The sequence below is a fragment of the Coregonus clupeaformis genome, chromosome 15, assembly GCF_020615455.1.
Source record: "Coregonus clupeaformis isolate EN_2021a chromosome 15, ASM2061545v1, whole genome shotgun sequence".
In the NCBI taxonomy this organism is placed as follows: domain Eukaryota; kingdom Metazoa; phylum Chordata; class Actinopteri; order Salmoniformes; family Salmonidae; genus Coregonus; species Coregonus clupeaformis.
In genome coordinates, this window is record NC_059206.1 from 30,367,648 (window position 1) to 30,386,067 (window position 18,420).

The following is an 18,420-nucleotide window of genomic DNA, read 5'->3' on the forward strand; positions in this document are numbered from 1 at the left end:
TGGAGTTTATGTTTTTATTAAAAACAAGACAAAGGGCAATTGGATCGACTTCTGACACCAACTGATACGTGTTTACAAATCACCTAAAACATATTATTTTAAAAATAATCTGGGAGAAAGGACAGGAGGTATGCCCACAACTTCAAAGTTGTAGACAACATCAGGAGACTCGATAACGTTGTTGTTCAATAATAATTTAACCATCTACTAAATGTAAATCAGACAAGTGTACAATTCAGAATATTTAGGATGTTCAAAGAGTCATCCGTCAATCGTGAAAAAGCAAATATTTAGCAGATCTTGGTTTAAGATCTTCTATTTGCATGGGATGACAGGTATTACCATAGAAATAGTAGTACAGGTGTGGTACAGGTAGTACCATAGAAATAGTGGTACAGGTGGTACCATAGAATGCCATTCTATTTCTATGGGTGATACTCCCTCCCCTGCTCACTCTGACATCCAGAGCTTGAAGGTGCGGTCGTAGGAGCAGGTGGCGATGAGCTGTCCGTCAGGGGACATGTCCACGCCCATCACCTTGCCCTCGTGGCCTGCCAGGGTCTTCAGGGGGGACCAGCCCGGGTGGGTCCACACCTTGGCTGTGTTGTCATAGGCCCCGGTCAGGAGGAAGTGACCGTCAATGGCTAAGAGAGGAAGAGATGGAGAGGGAAATGCGAGCACAGAAATATTGTAACCAGTTATAACAGTCCATAACTAGCTGCTAAACCTTTTACCATGTGACTTTTGAAAATAATTGAGATATATTCGTTGGCATGAAAATGTGCAAAGGGTTACCTATATATGCCATTATAGGGTCAATCAAGTATTTACAGTTCATATGCTGGATCAATCCAAATGAAGTTAAAGGGATATTTTGGGATTTTGGCAATGAGGCCCTTTATCTACTTCCTCAGAGTCAGATGAACTCATGGATACCATTTTTATGTCTCTATCCAGTATGGAGGAAGTTAGAGGTAGCTTCGCGAGCCAATGAGCCAATGCTAACTAGCATTAGCGCAATGACTGGAAGTTTATGGGTATCTACTAGCATGGACAGAGACATGAAAATTGTATTCACGAGTTCATCTGACTCTGGGGAAGTAGATAAAGGGCCTAATCGCCCAAATCCCAAAGTATCCCTTTAAGGTGCAATTAATAAGTAAAGGAGGTAGCCTCTGGGACGTGGAAAAACTCACGTTGGAATTTGATGGAGGACACCAGGTTCTGATGGGAGGGGATGGTGTAGATGCACTTCCTGTGACGCAGGTCCCACACCTTACAGGTGTTATCCCCACTTCCTGTTGCTGCGTGGTAGCTAAACAGAGGAGAAGATGGTTTCAATACTGGACCTACAAACACACACTCTCAGGCTTATCATCATCAATAAGTAGGGCCAGGAGTTTTTCCTACCAGAGTTTCTCCTACCGTAGTTATAGATCACATGGTCAGGATTATCTGGTCTTATCCATAAGATATCAATAACACAGTATCTCCCATGTCATTTACCCGTTGGGAGAGAAGTCGATGCTGTAGATCTCTTTGAGGTGGCCCTCCAGGAACATCACACAGCGCCCGGTCCGAAGGTCCCAAATACGCCCAAACGAATCCAGACCCCTGAGAAAGAGAGATGAATATTGTGTACCGAGGCAAACTAGGATTCAACCAACAGTCCTGTAGATGAGGGGTGAATAGTGATCTGTAATTCCTTCTACTGTATACAAATTGGGCTGACTGACTTGCACCATTCAAGACGCTTTACAACAATAGCGTAGATCTGTACACAAACACATCAGCTCGTGTGTCACATGGAGCCAGTTGCATCTGCCTTTATTTAATTTAGGTTATAACATCACAGAACAAGCTACTAAACCTTCTCAGTCCTCCATATTGCTCAGGCAGTAGATTGAGTTGATTATATGCATGAGATCAATGAGATCAAGGTGCACTGAGAGAGTTGGGAAGTGAGTGTATGTAAGGCAGCATGTTATTATGAGGGGATATGAAGGGAATATCCCTGTATGATTCAAACTCAGCCAGCCACTGAAAGGCTCTTTGTTCTGCCAAGCTTCTAATTGAGATAACTGGGTGGACATCTACTGGCCTTCATTAAACAGACCATTGAACCACAGAATCAGACCATTGTTTTACTACAGCCCCCATCCCCTTCTATAGGCCAAATATAGATCTGCTCTGATTAAAGCCTTTTCTAGCTAATGTTTTCGTTTTGGAGATGACACTGAGATCCAAGTTATCTGAAGGTCTGATGTAGAAATAATGGGATAATACTCTACAAAAGAGACCAGCCACTCACTTGATTTGCTGGCAACACATTGCAACAGGATGTGCAGAGACAAGCAAAAGACAACACAAAAATGTACGTTTTTTTAAAGTTTCAGAGATATCTTCGGTATCTCCAATAATAACGTATTGTAAACAAATATTGACAATTGACATAGACTTTCATAGCATTTCCAGTGAGATCTTACCCAGTGCCTGCCAAAGAGCCGTCAGGATGGAAGTGCAGGTCGTGGACTCCTTTACTGTGTCCCTCCTGGTGCAGGATCTCCTCCTGGGCCTCCAGGTCCCACAGCCTCCAGGAGTTGTCATAGCTGCTAGGGAGAGGGGAGAAAGAGAATTAAGCCCCACTTCAGATTCAATTCAAATGACACAAGTCTGACCAGAGTAACATATATATGTCCCCTGTAGCTCACTTGGTAGAGCATGGTGCTTGCAACGCCAGGGTTGTGGGTTCGTTTCCCACGGGGGGCCAGTATGAAAAATGTATGCACTCACTAACTGTAAGTCGCTCTGGATAAGAGTGTCTGCTAAAATGACTAAAATGTAAAAATATATGGCTAAAGTTGAGACATTTGGTGCAAGTGACCATGTTTTGGTTTTATTGTATTGCCTTGATCGGCCATTCGGAAAATGATAGAACAAGACAATTTAAAGAATGTTTAAAAATAAATTCACCCACCAGGTGGTGCCCAGGAAGCGTCCAGAGGGGTGCCAGGCTACTCGTGCTACCCTCTGGGAGTGACCCTCGATGTCAGCTACAGGCTCATCCCTGCAGAGAGAGGGGTTACCATGGTTACAACACATCAACATGCATTTTAAATCACCACCATTCATTTCACCAGCTCAGTGAGCTACTGTTGATGATAACATTTGGAAAAAAAACATATACTGCTTTTGTCAACCCTCTCCATTTATTCCTGAATCTTATTTTATAAAACTTTAGGTCGTTTCCCTCATTTGACAGACAGAGATAAAGACAGACATACAGTATGATATCAACCAGAGCAGACCTGTCCAGACTCCAGAGTTTGACGGAGCCGTCGGCAGCACAGGAGGCCATGTTAACATCAGAGTCGTCCAGAGTCCGAGTGGCCTGAGGATGAAAACAGATGGCCCCCACGTGTGTGTTGTGGCCTGAGGATAGGGAAAGAGAAGAACTATTATCATTATCATTCAGGATAGGGCTGGGCGATATGGCCAAAATAGCATATCACAGTATAAAACATTTTTAAAAGGACAGTATGACGGTATTTAATGTTTTTGAATAATAAAAGTTCCAAATTGTATTCATGAGTAGTCTGTGAGCCTAGGTGGCAACACATACTATGAGATTATTTTTTATATTTTACCCCCTTTCTCGATCTTCTCATCGCTGCAACTCCCCAATGGGTCCGGAGGCGAAGGTCGTCCTCCGAAACATGACCCGCCAAACTGTGCTTCTTAACACCCTCCCGCTTAACCCGGAAGCCAGCCGCACCAATGTGTTGGAGGAAACACAGAGGTCAGTCTGCAGGCGCCCGGCCGGCCACAAGGAGTCGCTAGAGCGCGATGAGCCAAGTAAAGCCCCCCCGGCCAAACCCTCCCCGAACCCGGACGACGCTGGGCCAATTGTGCGCCGCCCTATGGGACTCCCGATCACGGCCGATTGTGACATAGCCCGGGATCGAACCCGGGTCTGTAGTGACGCCTCTAGCACTGCGATGCAGTGCCTTAGACCGATGCGCCACTCGGGAGGCCCCATTCCACGTGATTTCAATGGGTCTTCATTCTGATTGTTTTATACTGTTCAAAAAAATCTGCATTTTCATCAATTTCTGCATTTGTTTCACTCATTTGAGATCACTTCCACACTGCCACGTAGGGCTGCATGACATGTACAAACAATCTAGGCCTTATTATTAACCAAACGTTTCAATTCGATTTGACTTGCAATTTAGAGCAAAACACTTGGGTTAACTGTTGGAATCATGGAAATAGAATGATTATTTTAATTCTATAGTTCTTCTTTGGTTAGAAGTTGGGGGGGGGGTATATATATTTTCAGAATGTGGGGGGGGTCTACACCGTCACTGGTATTATCAGGCTGTATAGCTAATTACTTTTGCTCTGACTGATTAGCATTAGTGGCTAACAGGATTTCGGGCCAACTTGCTAAGAAATGACAAACTAGCTGTTTGCAGATGTAAGAAACACAAACTAATAGTGTAATTATAGAATGTTAGTGAATTTATATTAAGAAGCAAAGTGAAAACACCATCATTGTCATCAACATTGTTGCATGTGCTACATTGACCATGCAGACTGAACGCAAGTGTCTCTCGTGGTCGAGGAACAACAAAATGCGCTCCTTGAGTGACGGGGGCGGGGGCGGGCTAGGTCTGCGTACAAAGCGGCATGGAGAGAGAAAGCGCGGATAGAGATGACTCAAGTAGCGAAGTAAACTATAAAAATGGACGTTACACACAGCGTAACACATTTAACAAACCAAACATTCAAATACCGTTATAGAAGGTAAAGTAAAAACCCAAACCGGTCCGTGCATCAATACCATACCGGTATATCGTAAAATACGGTATACCGCCCAGCCCTAATTCAGGACTTCAGAAGTAAAAACAAAGAGTAATTGCAATGCAATGGATAAGAAAGGGTAAAATGATTTGAGAAAAATAAGAGATACTTCTTACCCCGAAGAGTACGGATAAGGGTGCAGTCTGGAACATTCCACAGTTTACACAGGCCACTCCTAGAGAGAAAAAAACAAGTCAGGAAGACAAGGACATTTCTTCTAACAAATGCTTATTTGATGGCTAAATGGATATAAAACCCCATCAAGACCATTGCTGTCTGTGCAGTGCAATGAGAGGAGACTGAGGGACTCACCAAGATGCAGTCACAAGCATTTTGGAGTTAGGGCTAAACTGGCAGAAGGATATAGGTCTGTCGTCACCGATTTGACTGCAGAAGTTACTCAGGTTCTGAGTGGGCAGAGAAAATTATGATATTCTACAACTGTTTTTCACAAACAAGACAGGTTCTTGAATTCTTCTGGAGACTTTGATGGAGGACGTACCCTGAGGGTCTTGTGAAGTTCTTGCGTTCGGACTGTTCGTGTGGATTCTGGAATCTCCCTGTGAGCTCTGGCGTCCTCTAACCTCTTCACAGCCCTGTTGAGACATCACACACATGCTACTTCCTGACAACCATTGAAACTGTCATTGTCATCATGGTCACTATGGTCTAATATTAGAATCAAGCTGTACCATGTTCCTGTATGGCTCAGTTGGTAGAGCATGGCGCTTGTAACACCAAGATTGTGGGTTTGATTCCCTGGGCCACCCATATGTAACAATGTATGCATGCATGACTAAGTCGCATTGGATAAAAGCGTCTGCTAAATGGCATATATTATTATATTACCTGGGCAGAGAGTATCTGGCCAACCATAGCCTTGCCTCCTTCAGAGTGGTCGGTCCCTCGTGGTACCACGTCTGCTGACACTGAAACACATGGACAGGAGAATATATAAATGTGTGTGTTTATCTCCATATTGAATGAATACAGTGTAAAAGTTGTAGTAGTGAGAGAAAGATATAGGAGAGTCAAGCTACAAATCATACCTCCTCTTGGGAACGTTTGGATCTCTCATCATCCTTCTTAGATTTCTTTAGTGCATCTGGGCCCACTACAGAAAGGATATTCCTCAGCCTGGAAAAGAAATAACAAAATTGGGGAGGGCAAGAGAGAGGTTGAGCAAAGGTTAGAGGTGGATATAATGCATGCCAAATATAACTTTAGATAGGGTGTTTTCAAGCAGAAAGACAATACCTCAAAACTGCAGTTTTAATTGGTAAATGAACGGGGTTGACATGTTGTAAAAGCATCAGAGAATTTTCAGAGGGTCTTTAATTGTTGATCCACACATTAAAATATTAGAAGGGGAGGACAGAACCATGCTTGTGTGACTCACCTCTCTCGTCTCTCAGCAGGCCCCTCACCAAACAGTGTGATTGGCTCCCCAAGGGCCCGTAAGCAAGCTTTGACCTCTGCATCGTCTGTGGATACTGTGATCTGTCTCGCTCGCTTTCTGCGCTCAAAGTCTGCCAATACCTCAGACTGGCGCTCACTCACGTGCTCCTCAAGCTCAAGGGACTCACCTGAGGGGATAAAGAGAGAAAGTAAGTTGACTTAATAGAGACACACATACAGTACCAGTCAGAAGTTTGGACACCTACTCATTCAAGGGTTTTTCTTTATTTGTACTATTTTCTACATTGTAGAATAATAGTGAAGATATCAAAACTATGAAATAACACATATGGAATCATGTAGTAAAATGTGTTAAACAAATCAAAATATATTTTAGATTCTTCAAAGTAGCCACCCTTTGCCTTGATGACAGCTTTGCACACTCTTGGCATTCTCTCAACCAGCTTCACCTGGAATGCTTTTCCAACCATCTTGAAGGAATTCCCACATATGCTGAGCTGCTTTTCCTTTACTCTGCGGTCCAACTCATCCCAAACCATCTCAATTGGGTTGAGGTTGGGTGATTGTGGAGGCCAGGTCATCTGATGCAGCACTATCACTCGTCTTCTTGGTCAAATAGCCCTTACACGGCCTGGAGGTGTGTTGGGTCATTGTCCTGTTGAAAAACAAATGATAGTCTCACTAAGCGCAAACCAGATGGGATGGCGTATCGCTGCAGAATGCTGTGGTAGCCATGCTGGTTAAGTGTGCCTTGAATTCTAAATAAATCACTGACAGTGTAACCAGCAAAGCACCCCCACACCATCACACCTCCTCCTCCATGCTTCACGGTGGGAACCACACATGCAGAGATCATCCGTTCACCTACTCTCCGTCGCACAAAGACACAGCGGTTGGAACCAAAAATCTCAAATTTGGACTCATCAGACCAAATAGTGTTTCTTGGCCCATACAAGTATCTTCTTTAGTCGTGGTTTCTTTGCAGCAATTCGACCATTAAGGCCTGATTCACGCAGTCTCCTCTGAACAGTTGATGTTGAGATGTGTCTGTTACTTGAACTCTGTGAAGCATTTATTTGGGCTGCAATTTATGAGGCTTGTAACTCTAATGAACTTATCCTCTGCAGCAGAGGTAACTCTTGGTCTTCCTTTCACGTGGCGGTCCTCATGAAAGCCAGTTTCATCATAGCACTTGATGGTTTTTGCAACTACACTTGAAGAAACTTTCAAAGATCTTGACATTTTCCGGATAGACTGACATTCATGTCTTAAAGTAATGATGGACTGTAGTTTCTCTTTGCTTATTTGAGCTGTTCTTGCCATAATATGGGCTTGGTCTTTTACCAAATAGGGCTATCTTCTGTATACCACCCCTACCTTGTCACAACACAACTGATTGGCTCTAACACATTAAGAAGGAAATAAATTCCACAAATTAACAAGGCACACCTGTTAATTGAAATGCATTCCAGGTGACTACCTCATGAAGCTGGTTGAGAGAATGCCAAGAGTGTGCAAAGCTGTCATCGAGGCAAAGGGTGGCTACTTTGAAGAATCTAAAATATATTTTGATTTGTTTAACACTTTTTTGGTTACTACATGATTCCATATGTGCTGTTTCATAGTTTTGATGTCTCCACTATTATTCTACAATGTCGAAAATTGTAAAAATGAGTAGGTGTGTCCAAACTTCGGACTGGTACTGTACATGTGACTGCAACCATAAACAGTAATGTATACTGACCACTGGAGATGTTGATGTTGCCAGCCTCGATGCCTGCTTTGACAGAATCTTTGCCTGACCCAGAGGACTCTCGTCCCAGCCTCTCCCTCTCCTTCTCCTCCAGACTGCCATAGAAAATCCTGGTCTTCTTCACCAGCGGTGCTTCATCATCGTCAGACATCTCTGGTCTTTATGTCTGGTCCCACTGTTCACCACAATGAATGATACTGTCCTGGAGTAGACAATAGCCCCACAGAGATATGAATAAATGGAATGAGAACTTGATAGCCAACCACCTAAATCTAAAGATGCAAAGTGTGTAGCTTGCTAACTAGCAATTTGCTGACCAACAATAGACAACTCCCTAATCAGTAAATCAACTGGCTAGGATGCATTGACAAAATCATGGGAGTTTGTAAAGTACTGTCTTTACACAACAGCACGTTGACATAGCCTAACTAGCTAACGTTAGGTAACCTAAATACACACTCAGCAGTTTGCCAAAAGCATAACCAAATAGACAAAATGTTCAACATTTACGGTGATTAATTTCCCTGTATTTTAGTATCGGGTTTGAAATAACAAAGCAATTACAAAAGAACCGTAACCAGGTAGCAAAATCAAAACACAAAAGTGGTAGCCGGTTCACGTTGTATTGCTGTACGAGCACAGGAAATTGTCTATAGAAAAAGTGGGTTTAACATTTCACAGCGACATCTAGTAGTGGAAAAGAGGTCAAACATACCCACACGGGGCACTGCTGAAAACTACGTTACCCAGAAGCCCTTCGTCAATTTATGGCGGATTTTACAGTGCGTGGCTAGCTAGCTACTGTCCAAATAAACAACAATAACAAAATGTAAGCAAATATGAACGATTAGCCTGTTTCTTTGTGTGTACCACTGGCTCAGAGACAACGTATTGACGAATGGAGTGCTCAATTTTGCTCTCTTTAGCCATGCTTGGTCTGTCACTGTAGTCTTTGCTGTAGTTAGCGTGACAGCTTGCTAGTTCGCTAGCAAGTTGTTGCTAAGAGATTTTAGTGCGATTCATTTGTTTGGTAGCCTAACATTAACTATTGTGTAGTAATTGCATATAGCTAGCTAAGTGATTTAGCAAATGCAAGCCATATTATTACACTCAATAATTGATCGGTCACCCTTCTGTCTTTAGCCATCTAGCTATTAGTTAGTACTGACAGCCTGGGCACATCTGTTTCTCAGCTAACGTTAGTGGATGTAACATGCTACGCAGAAAGCCCACCCGCCTGGAGTTTAAGTTGGATGACACTGAGGAGTTTGAGTGTGTCAAGAAAGAGCTTGAAGTGAGTAGCCACAGCATCATGGATGATATTTAGTATCTGCTGGTATGAAGGCATAATAAAGAGGCAATGCTTGTTGATGGATTGCCTGCTACCAGTTTTTTTAAGTCCTCATTAACTTTAAGAAACGCTTGATGATTGACATACAATCCGCGCCTTGGGTGTGAGAAAAGCGCATTTAGTATACATAGTAATTACATGAAGTATACATACCAGAACTTCTATGTCTAACCACCTACGTTTTTTTCTGCCTACCTCTGAGTCGGAAAAAACAGAGAGATGAAGTGGATGTTGTTGGTGTGGCAACGTCTAGTGACATGGTGGGGGCCAGTGGTGGAACAGGGGATGTGAAGACACGGGAACAGATGATCAACGAGAGAATAGGCTACAAGCCCCATCCTAAACCCAACACCTTGCCATCACTCTTTGGAAACCTGCAGTTTTAGGTTCCTAATGGGCACATTAAAGAGACTGCTCAAACGTTTGGCTCCTCCAGCGTTGGTGTGTGGATGGCACAGTGACTGTGGTATTGACATAGTCAGGGATACTTGTGTGCTTACCTGAGATCAGAATTATCTCTACATAGAAATGTGTAGTTTGAGGATCCCGTTTTGCTTATAACACACATCTTCTAAAGTAAATGTTGCTGCATTTACCTGAAATGTTATGACTTGCGATGTGAAGTGTGTGGCTTTTTGTACAATATGTTTAGTAAGAGCTGTTGTAGTGGTTTCCCTCCTTTATTACAAAAATCCAGACTTGGTAGTCCCAGGAAGGTGAAGGTAGCATCTGTGGGGCAAGATGGAATGAACTGAATGGACTTGATAACTAATCAGTTATTACTTACGATGGTATGATTGTACTTTTATTGGCCTTCAAAGCCACATTATGAGAATGCAACAGAATCAAAACATACAGTTCTTGAATGATACCATTTATTACTTGTTTTCTCTAGATGATTACAGCACTGTAAATATGTCAAACTATACAGACATGTCTGTGGACAGTCCAGGTAATATTCACACTGATTATGCGCTGGAGTGGCGGTCAGATTCCCACTGCTGTTTTGGCCCATTAACTTCAACGCTAGATTTGTACAGTAGACTATAATAACAAATAGTCTTTATACATGATCCCACTTGGTAAAGCAGAAACGGTTATAATATGTTCAAGTGTACACTTAACTATTAATGTCCCTGGCTTGATTGTAATGTAATGAGAATGTGTGGCTGTTAAATCCAGTTAAAGCAACTAGGAATTTGACCCCCAAACCAGGCACGGCACATCACTAAGGCTGTGTTTAGACAAGGAGCCCAATGCTGATATTTTTTTCCACTAATTGGTCTTTTGACCAATCACATCAGATCTTTTTCAGAGCTGATCTGATTGGTCAAAAGACCAATTAGCACAAAAAATTAATCAGAATTGGGCTGCCTGTCTACACAGACAGACAACGCTGACATTTCCACTAATTGGTCTTTTGACCAATCAAATCAGCTCTATTGCCAAATAAATCAGCAAAAGGTCAGAATCAGGCTGCCTGTGTAAACGCAGCCTTAGGCAACTGATACAAACATTTACTAGTAATTTCTCAGAGATTCAAAAACGTATAATATCAAAATAAACTAAAAATACAACTTTCTCTTTAGGTTCTACTTCATAGTTATCCCCCCTGTCAAAGTGTGTACTGTGAGGCCTAAGCACCGATAGGTCACAAGAGGTGCAGTAATCATGTGTTACTAGGTCCGTCTGAGAAAGCACTAGGTCCATCCTCCTACTTTCCCATAGTTCCCTGCTTGTCCTTGGGATCTGAGCACTTGCTCCGATAAGGACACTAGTATCCATGTTGTGTTGACATGCTAACTAATTTAACCCTATTGAATGAATGCACCAAAGGTTACTCCCAAGTTATATTATAACATTTTTACAATGGCTTCTTGATGTGCGAGAGTCAATTTACATTTATGGGTCAGATCCAGCCTTCGAGTGCCAAGTGTCATTGGAAAATAATGAGGTTGTCATTCATAAACTATCCAAGACTGAACACTGCATAGCAGTGTGTATCATGAAGAGGGTTTTAAAGGTTGTCACATTCTGCTGCATTACACTCTAATTTATATAAATCAGGTGACATGTAAAGTGTACTGTACTTCACTGCTTGTCCACTGGACAAACTTCTTTAAAATAGCGCTGGCACTTGTCAGTAGACTATGGGTCTAGACTACAGTTGGCCTAGGCTGTCCTTTTTCCCTCCTTTAAGGCAAAGGGTTTAGTAAGGCTCAGTCATACAGCCAGAGCTGCCTGACCATCTCCACACAATCCCAAGTATGACCTTTGACTCCTGTAGTTGTGAGACACCGATTATGTATGCCCCCCCCCCCCCACCGAATTGTCAGATGGAATGCAGATATGACTAGGCTTCAGAAGAACACATTGGCTTTAACTAGGACCCAGGTGGGGTGGGGTCAGGAAAAACTCTGGGCCCTATTCACAATGATCTTCAAGGAGAGAGGTTGTTGTAAGGGTTGTAAAATGCCCTGTGTGAGCAGAAGAGCCTAGAGCCCCAGTGCTATAAGGATGAACCTGCACTGATTGTTGCGCAATAACAAAAACACAGAATGGGAATGGAAGAATGGCACGACTGGGGGAAGTGGATGTATGGCCCTTGACAGAGCTGTGGAGAGAGACAGGAGAGGTGCTGCTATAACAAGCCAGCATTTGGAATACCAACATCATGCTAGGTGGCGAGGGTAGTATTCTGGACCTACTAAAGGGACAGACTTAAATTTGTCACAAATGTAAAAGCTCAGTCATAATTCACATTTTCCATCAAGCAGCTTTTGTGTGACAAAGTGAACTGTCCAAATGTGATACATGTATATAAAACTGGATGCATGATGATGACGATGGGGATTAAATGGAGAATACCTGTGTGTGATATGTGTGTATGTATGTATGTATGTATGTATGTATGTGTGTGGGGGCTATTAGTGACAGTGTTCGGTGATGTCAACAACCACAGCCTTTTTCCAGCTGAATAAGAAGTATCCGACGCCTGCCCCGGCTGCCACGGCGATACACAGGTAAGCATTGTAGGTCATGAAGACCAACATGAGGAAATAGCTGACCACCACCTGGATGATGTGTAACACCGTCTGCAGCAAGTGTGCCAAACTCAGCATCCGCTGGCTGCAGTAGAGAGAGGGAAACAGGATTATTAAAAAGTCATGTTTTCAAATAAACTAATTGACAGCACTCTGCAAGTCAGTGAGGCTTCACATTTTCCTACTGCAAGTTGATATAGAGCGAGTAGCCCTTTTGAACTGCCATGTCTAGAAGTCTCATAATTTGGGTGTAAAATGGAACACTTCACTGCAGTACTACTATGTGTCCGGTTAGTAAGGAGTCCTATTGCATGGTTGGTCTCACTCACCCTACAGTCTTGTGGGTCTCCATGACCATGGTGCCGTCTGCCCCTGGGATAGGCATGGAGTTGTAGCGCACGTTGACCTGATTCCTCCTCAGCAGGAACTCCCTGCCGATCTTCAGCCCCTCATAGAGCACAGCTAGCAGGAAACAACCAATGCAGGCTCCCACCATCTCTGAGAGAGGAGACATGGTAGAAAGGTGTTAACATTGGTTAAATAGTCAATTATTTATTTTTATTTTTATGAATAATCAATAGCCATGGTCATTACATTAAATACTATTTGCATTACATTTCAAGTCTGATAATACATTCTGGGAACACACACACACTAACTTACCTCCAGGTGTGTTGATGACAAGGCTGGCAAACAGCAGCTCCACGTTTGTGTAGCCAAAGTAGAAGGTCATTTTCTGGAGAAGAAGAGGGATAGAAAACAATAAGAAATTGTATCACACACCTACAGAGCCAAGAGGTTTACAGTGATTCAGCTCACACAGCAGAGAGAAATGTCAAGCAGGCCGTTTGAACTAGAGTTTAAAACCATTCATCTGAATCTGATTTACAACTTCGTGAGAGGTTGTAGGAAGTGCAGAGACAGGGTGCCAAGCCTAAAAGCCCATTTATGGTAATTCCAGTGTCTGCATTGAACATACAGCATTAGTCTCCTGAGTGGCGCAGTGGTCTAAGGCACTGCATCGCAGTGCTAGCTGTGCCACTAGAGATCCTGGTTCGTATCCAGGCTCTGTCGCAGCCGGCCGCGACCGGGAGACTCATGGGCAGCGCACAATTGGCCTAGCGTTGTCCAGGGTAGGGGAGGGAATGGCCGGCAGGGATGTAGCTCAGTTGATAGAGCATGGCGTTTGCAACGCCAGGGTTGTGGTTTCAATTCCCATGGGGGACCAGTATGAAAAAATATATATATGTATTCACTAACTGTAAGTCGCTCTGGATAAGAGCGTCTGCTAAATGACTAAAATGTAAATGTAAAATGTAACTGCAATGTGGCCTCTGCAGAAGTCAGGGCATTCATACTTCTTGCGCTTTGTGGAGCAGAGCAGAGCTGTTGTGAAGGGAGTGAGTTTGTGTTTATACAGGATGTACCGCCCCCACCTACCGTCAACCAATCATATCAATGCGGAGCTATAAGGATCTCTCCGAATTGTAAAAACAAATTGTGAGGAGCTTGATTTGGCCTCCGCAATTGCTTCACACCCTCCGTACAGAGCTGCCGGACCTCATTGCCGGATCAAGCATAAAATCGGCTTTAAGTACATCCCACATTGTAACAGAGAGAAATTAGTGTGTGACTGATTTCTTTTTTACAGTGCCAGGCTCACTCACCATCATATGGCCCACTCCACCTCCCCCTAGATGATCCTCGTGGGAGCCTGTGACCATAGGAGGAGCCATGCTGCCAGCCATTTTGCTGTGGTCGTGGTCATGGTGTGTGTGGTCCATGTTCATCTCTAATGTAGTACTGCAAGAACCAGGAAATACAGACACAAAAGAGAACATCAGTCACTCATACTTCTCACATTTACAAAGTCATTTGTCCATGACAATCTACACACAATACCCCATAATGACAAAGCAAAAACTTTTTTGGGGAAATTTTTGCAAATGTATTAAAAAACAGAAATACCTTATTTACACAAGTATTCAGACCCTTTGCTATGAGACTCAAAATTGAGCTCAGGTGCATCCTGTTTCCATTGATCATCCTTGAGATGTTTCTACAACTTGATTTGAGTCCACCTGTGGTCAATTCAATTGATTGGGTGATGGAATGCTGTGTCAGATGAACTGGCCTCCACAATCACCCAACCTCAACCCAATTGAGATGGTTTGGGATGAGTTGGACCGCAGAGTGAAGGAAAAGCAGCCAACAAGTGCTCAGCATATGTGGGAACTCCTTCAAGACTGTTGGAAAAGCATTCCAGGTGAAGCTGGTTGAGAGAATGCCAAGAGTGTGCAACGCTGTCATGAAGGCAACTTTGAAGAATCTAAAATCTCAAATATATTTTCATTTGTTTAACACTTTTTTGGTTCCTACATGATTCCATATGTGTTATTTCATAGTTTTGATATCTTCACTATTATTCTACAATGTAGAAAATAGTACAAATAAAGAATAACGAATGAGTAGGTGTGTCCAAACATTTGACTGGTACTGTACACACACACACACACACACACACACACACACACACATAAATATAAATATACATATATTAATGTGCATTCGGAAAGTATTCAGACCCCTTCACTTTTTCCACATTTGTTACTTTACAGCCTTATTCTAAAATGAACCTCACAGCTGAAGGATTGGCTTCCGTCTGGCCACTCTATCATAAAGGCCTGATTGGTGGAGTGCTGCAGAGATGGTTGTCCTTCTGGAAGGTTCTCCCATCTCCACAGAGGAACTCTGGAGTTCTGTCAGGGTGACCATCGGGTTCTTGGTCACCTCCCTGACCAAGGCCTTTCTCCCCCGATTGCTCAGCTTGGCTGGGCGGCCAGCTCTAGGAAGTCTTAGTGATTCCAAACTTCTTCGATTTAAGAATGATGGAAGCCACTGCGTTCTTGGGGACCTTCAATTCTGCAGAAATGTTTTGGTACCCTTCCCCAGATCTGTGCCTCGACACAATCCTGTCTTGGAGCTCTATGGACTATTCCTTCAACATGGCTTGGTTTTTGCTCTGACATGCACTGTCAGCTGTGGAACCTTATACAGTGGGGAGAACAAGTATTTGATACACTGCCGATTTTGCAGGTTTTCCTACTTACAAAGCATGTAGAGGTCTGTAATTGTTATCATAGGTACACTTCAACTGTGAGAGACGGAATCTAAAACAAAAATCCAGAAAATCACATTGTATGATTTTTAAGTAATTAATTTGCATTTTATTGCATGACATAAGTATTTGATACATCAGAAAAGCATAACTTAATATTTGGTACAGAAACCTTTGTTTGCAATTACAGAGATCATACGTTTCCTGTAGTTCTTGACCAGGTTTGCACACACTGCAGCAGGGATTTTGGCCCACTCCTCCATACAGACCTTCTCCAGATCCTTCAGGTTTCGGGGCTGTCGCTGGGCAATACGGACTTTCAGCTCCCTCCAAAGATTTTCTATTGGGTTCAGGTCTGGAGACTGGCTAGGCCACTCCAGGACCTTGAGATGCTTCTTACGGAGCCACTCCTTAGTTGCCCTGGCTGTGTGTTTCGGGTCGTTGTCATGCTGGAAGACCCAGCCACGACCCATCTTCAATGCTCTTACTGAGGGAAGGAGGTTGTTGGCCAAGATCTCGCGATACATGGCCCCATCCATCCTCCCCTCAATACGGTGCAGTCGTCCTGTCCCCTTTGCAGAAAAGCATCCCCAAAGAATGAGGTTTCCACCTCCATGCTTCACAGTTGGAATGGTGTTCTTGGGGTTGTACTCATCTTTCTTCTTCCTCCAAACACGGCGAGTGGAGTTTAGACCAAAAAGCTCATTTTTGTCTCATCAGACCAGATGACCTTCTCCCATTCCTCCTCTGGATCATCCAGATGGTCATTGGCAAACTTCAGACAGGCCTGGACATGCGCTGGCTTGAGCAGGGGGACCTTGCGTGCGCTGCAGGATTTTAATCAATGACGGCGTAGTGTGTAACTAATGGTTTTCTTTGAGACTGTGGTCCCAGCTCTCTTCAGGTCATTGACCAGGTCCTGCCGTGTAGTTCTGGGCTGATCCCTCACCTTCTTCATGATCATTGATGCCCCACGAGGTGAGATCTTGCATGGAGCCCTAGACCGAAGGTGATTGACCGTCATCTTGAACTTCTTCCATTTTCTAATAATTGCGCCAACAGTTGTTGCCTTCTCACCAAGCTGCTTGCCCATTGTCCTGTAGCCCATCCCAGCTTTGTGCAGGTCTACAATTTTATCCCTGATGTCCTTGCACAGCTCTCTGGTCTTGGCCATTGTGGAGAGGTTGGAGTCTGTTTGATTGAGTGTGTGGACAGGTGTCTTTTATACAGGTAACGAGTTCAAACAGGTGCAGTTAATACAGGTAATGAGTGGAGAACAGGAGGGCTTCTTAAAGAAAAACTAACAGGTCTGTGAGAGCCGGAATTCTTACTGGTTGGTAGGTGATCAAATACTTATGTCATGCAATAAAATGCAAATTAATTACTTAAAAATCATACAATGTGATTTTCTGGATTTTTGTTTTAGATTCCGTCTCTCACAGTTGAAGTGTACCTATGATAAAAATTACAGACCTCTACATGCTTTGTAAGTTGTCTCCCGAGTGGCGCAGTGGTCTAAGGCACTGCATCGCAGTGCTAGCTGTGCCACTAGAGATCCTGGTTCGAATCCAGGCTCTGTCGTAGCCGGCCGTGACCGGGAGACCCATGGGGCGGCGCACAATTGGCCCAGCGTCGTCTAGGGTAGGGGAGGGAATGGCCGGCAGGGATGTAGCTCAGTTGGTAGAGCATGGCGTTTGCAACGCCAGGGTTGTGGGTTCGATTCCCACCGGGGTATGAAAAAATAGTATGAAAAAAAAAAATATATATATATATATATATATATATATATATATATATATATATATATATATATATATATATATATATATATATATATATATATATAAAAAAAAGATCATGTATGCACTCACTAACTGTAAGTCGCTCTGGATAAGAGCGTCTGCTAAATGACTAAAATGTAAATGTAAGTAGGAAAACCTGCAAAATCGGCAGTGTATCAAATACTTGTTCTCCCCACTGTATAGACAGGTGTCTGCCTTTCCAAATAATGTCCAATCAATTTAATTTACCACAGGTGGGGTCTAATCAAGTTGTAGAAATAGCTCAAGGATGACCAATGGAAACAGAATGCACCTGAGCTCAATTTCGAGTCTCATAGCAAAGGGTCTGAAAACGTATGTAAATAAGGCATTTATGTTTTTTATTTTTAATATATTTGCTAAATGGTCTAAAAACCTTTTTTCGCTTTGTCATTATGGGGTATTGTGTGTAGATTGATGAGGAATTGTTTTTATTTAATCAATGTTAGAATAAGGCTGTAACGTAACAAAATGTGGAAAAAGGGAAGGGGTCTGAATACTTTGAATGCACTGTACATACATATATTACAAAATTAATCTTTACCAGTTGATTGTAAATGTAAACACAAATATATTTTTTGTATTCCAACTTTTCTGAAATATTATAACAAAATATGCAAATGAAACAAGATACAAATGGCCTATACTGCCAATTCACTTTTCTGGACAATGGATGAAGTCAGTATATTTTGGGGGGCTTTCGTTTGAAAAAGAGACTACAGAACTATTCACAGATTGTGTATAAACACTTCTCAACTACAATGTATGAGAAATGCATTTCAGCATATATTGTCCAAGATAATCTTAGCTAGAACACATAATTTTCAAGATATCAACAATTGTTTCTCTAAAAGTCTGAAGAATCTCAAAACAAGCACAGAAAATGTGGTGAATGCAAAAGCTTCTGAAGGCAAGATGACACATCAATATCCAACACATCCACAACTGTTATGGATGTTACGGATATCATAATGCTGAAAAAGGATACTGACTATAAAAAGAGAGAAACCAAATTATAGACCATATAAAATCTTGAGGAAAGTTGACTT

At 42.7% G+C, this 18,420-nt stretch overlaps 2 protein-coding genes and 1 non-coding gene across 7 annotated transcripts in view; 1 reads left to right on the forward strand and 2 right to left on the reverse strand.

Annotated features, from left to right (window-relative positions):
* Positions 1-9,595, reverse strand: LOC121582630 (U4/U6 small nuclear ribonucleoprotein Prp4-like). Of its 4 annotated transcripts, none has more exons than XM_041898574.2 (14): positions 9,543-9,595; positions 8,030-8,240; positions 6,266-6,452; positions 5,916-6,003; positions 5,716-5,795; positions 5,369-5,462; positions 5,179-5,273; positions 4,983-5,041; positions 3,309-3,432; positions 2,978-3,067; positions 2,487-2,612; positions 1,507-1,614; positions 1,197-1,315; positions 1-644 (listed from the first exon to the last, which is right to left on the reverse strand). In XM_041898574.2, the coding sequence occupies exons 2-14, from the start codon at positions 8,187-8,189 to the stop codon at positions 451-453; spliced, it is 1,524 nt and encodes a 507-aa protein (XP_041754508.1). In that variant the 5' UTR covers positions 8,190-8,240; positions 9,543-9,595; the 3' UTR covers positions 1-450. The 4 variants fall into 4 exon arrangements, with proteins under 4 accessions (XP_041754508.1, XP_041754506.1, XP_041754507.1 ...); XM_041898572.1 differs by lacking the exon at positions 9,543-9,595 and adding an exon at positions 8,603-8,681; XM_041898573.1 differs by lacking the exon at positions 9,543-9,595 and adding an exon at positions 8,549-8,674.
* On the forward strand, positions 8,788-10,971 carry LOC121582633. Its single transcript, XR_006661790.1, has 3 exons — positions 8,788-8,867; positions 9,232-9,332; positions 9,592-10,971. It is a non-coding gene; the product is annotated as an uncharacterized LOC121582633 (transcript).
* LOC121582632 (high affinity copper uptake protein 1) overlaps positions 10,251-18,420 on the reverse strand; it is a 21,482-nt gene continuing 13,312 nt past the window's right edge. For both annotated transcript variants that reach the window (XM_041898577.2, XM_041898576.2), the window contains exons 2-5: positions 14,101-14,236; positions 13,097-13,169; positions 12,763-12,931; positions 10,251-12,518 (exon numbers count right to left, since the gene is read on the reverse strand). In XM_041898577.2, the coding sequence (XP_041754511.1) occupies positions 12,317-12,518; positions 12,763-12,931; positions 13,097-13,169; positions 14,101-14,223 (567 nt within the window). In that variant the 5' untranslated portion in view covers positions 14,224-14,236 and the 3' untranslated portion in view covers positions 10,251-12,316. The remainder of the gene's footprint in view (positions 12,519-12,762; positions 12,932-13,096; positions 13,170-14,100; positions 14,237-18,420) is intronic.

What these genes read in the sequence shown, in the direction of transcription:
- LOC121582630 (XM_041898574.2), bottom strand. Translation starts at nt 8,189, where the DNA reads ATGTCTGACGATGATGAAGCACCGCTGGTGAAGAAGACCAGGATTTTC. An exon ending in GCCAGATACTCTCTGCCCAG is followed by an intron (nt 5,463 to 5,715) that starts GTAATATAATAA and finishes ATGTCTCAACAG; the next exon opens with GGCTGTGAAGAGGTTAGAGG. An exon ending in ATCGACTTCTCTCCCAACGG is followed by an intron (nt 1,316 to 1,506) that starts GTAAATGACATG and finishes TCCTCTGTTTAG; the next exon opens with CTACCACGCAGCAACAGGAA.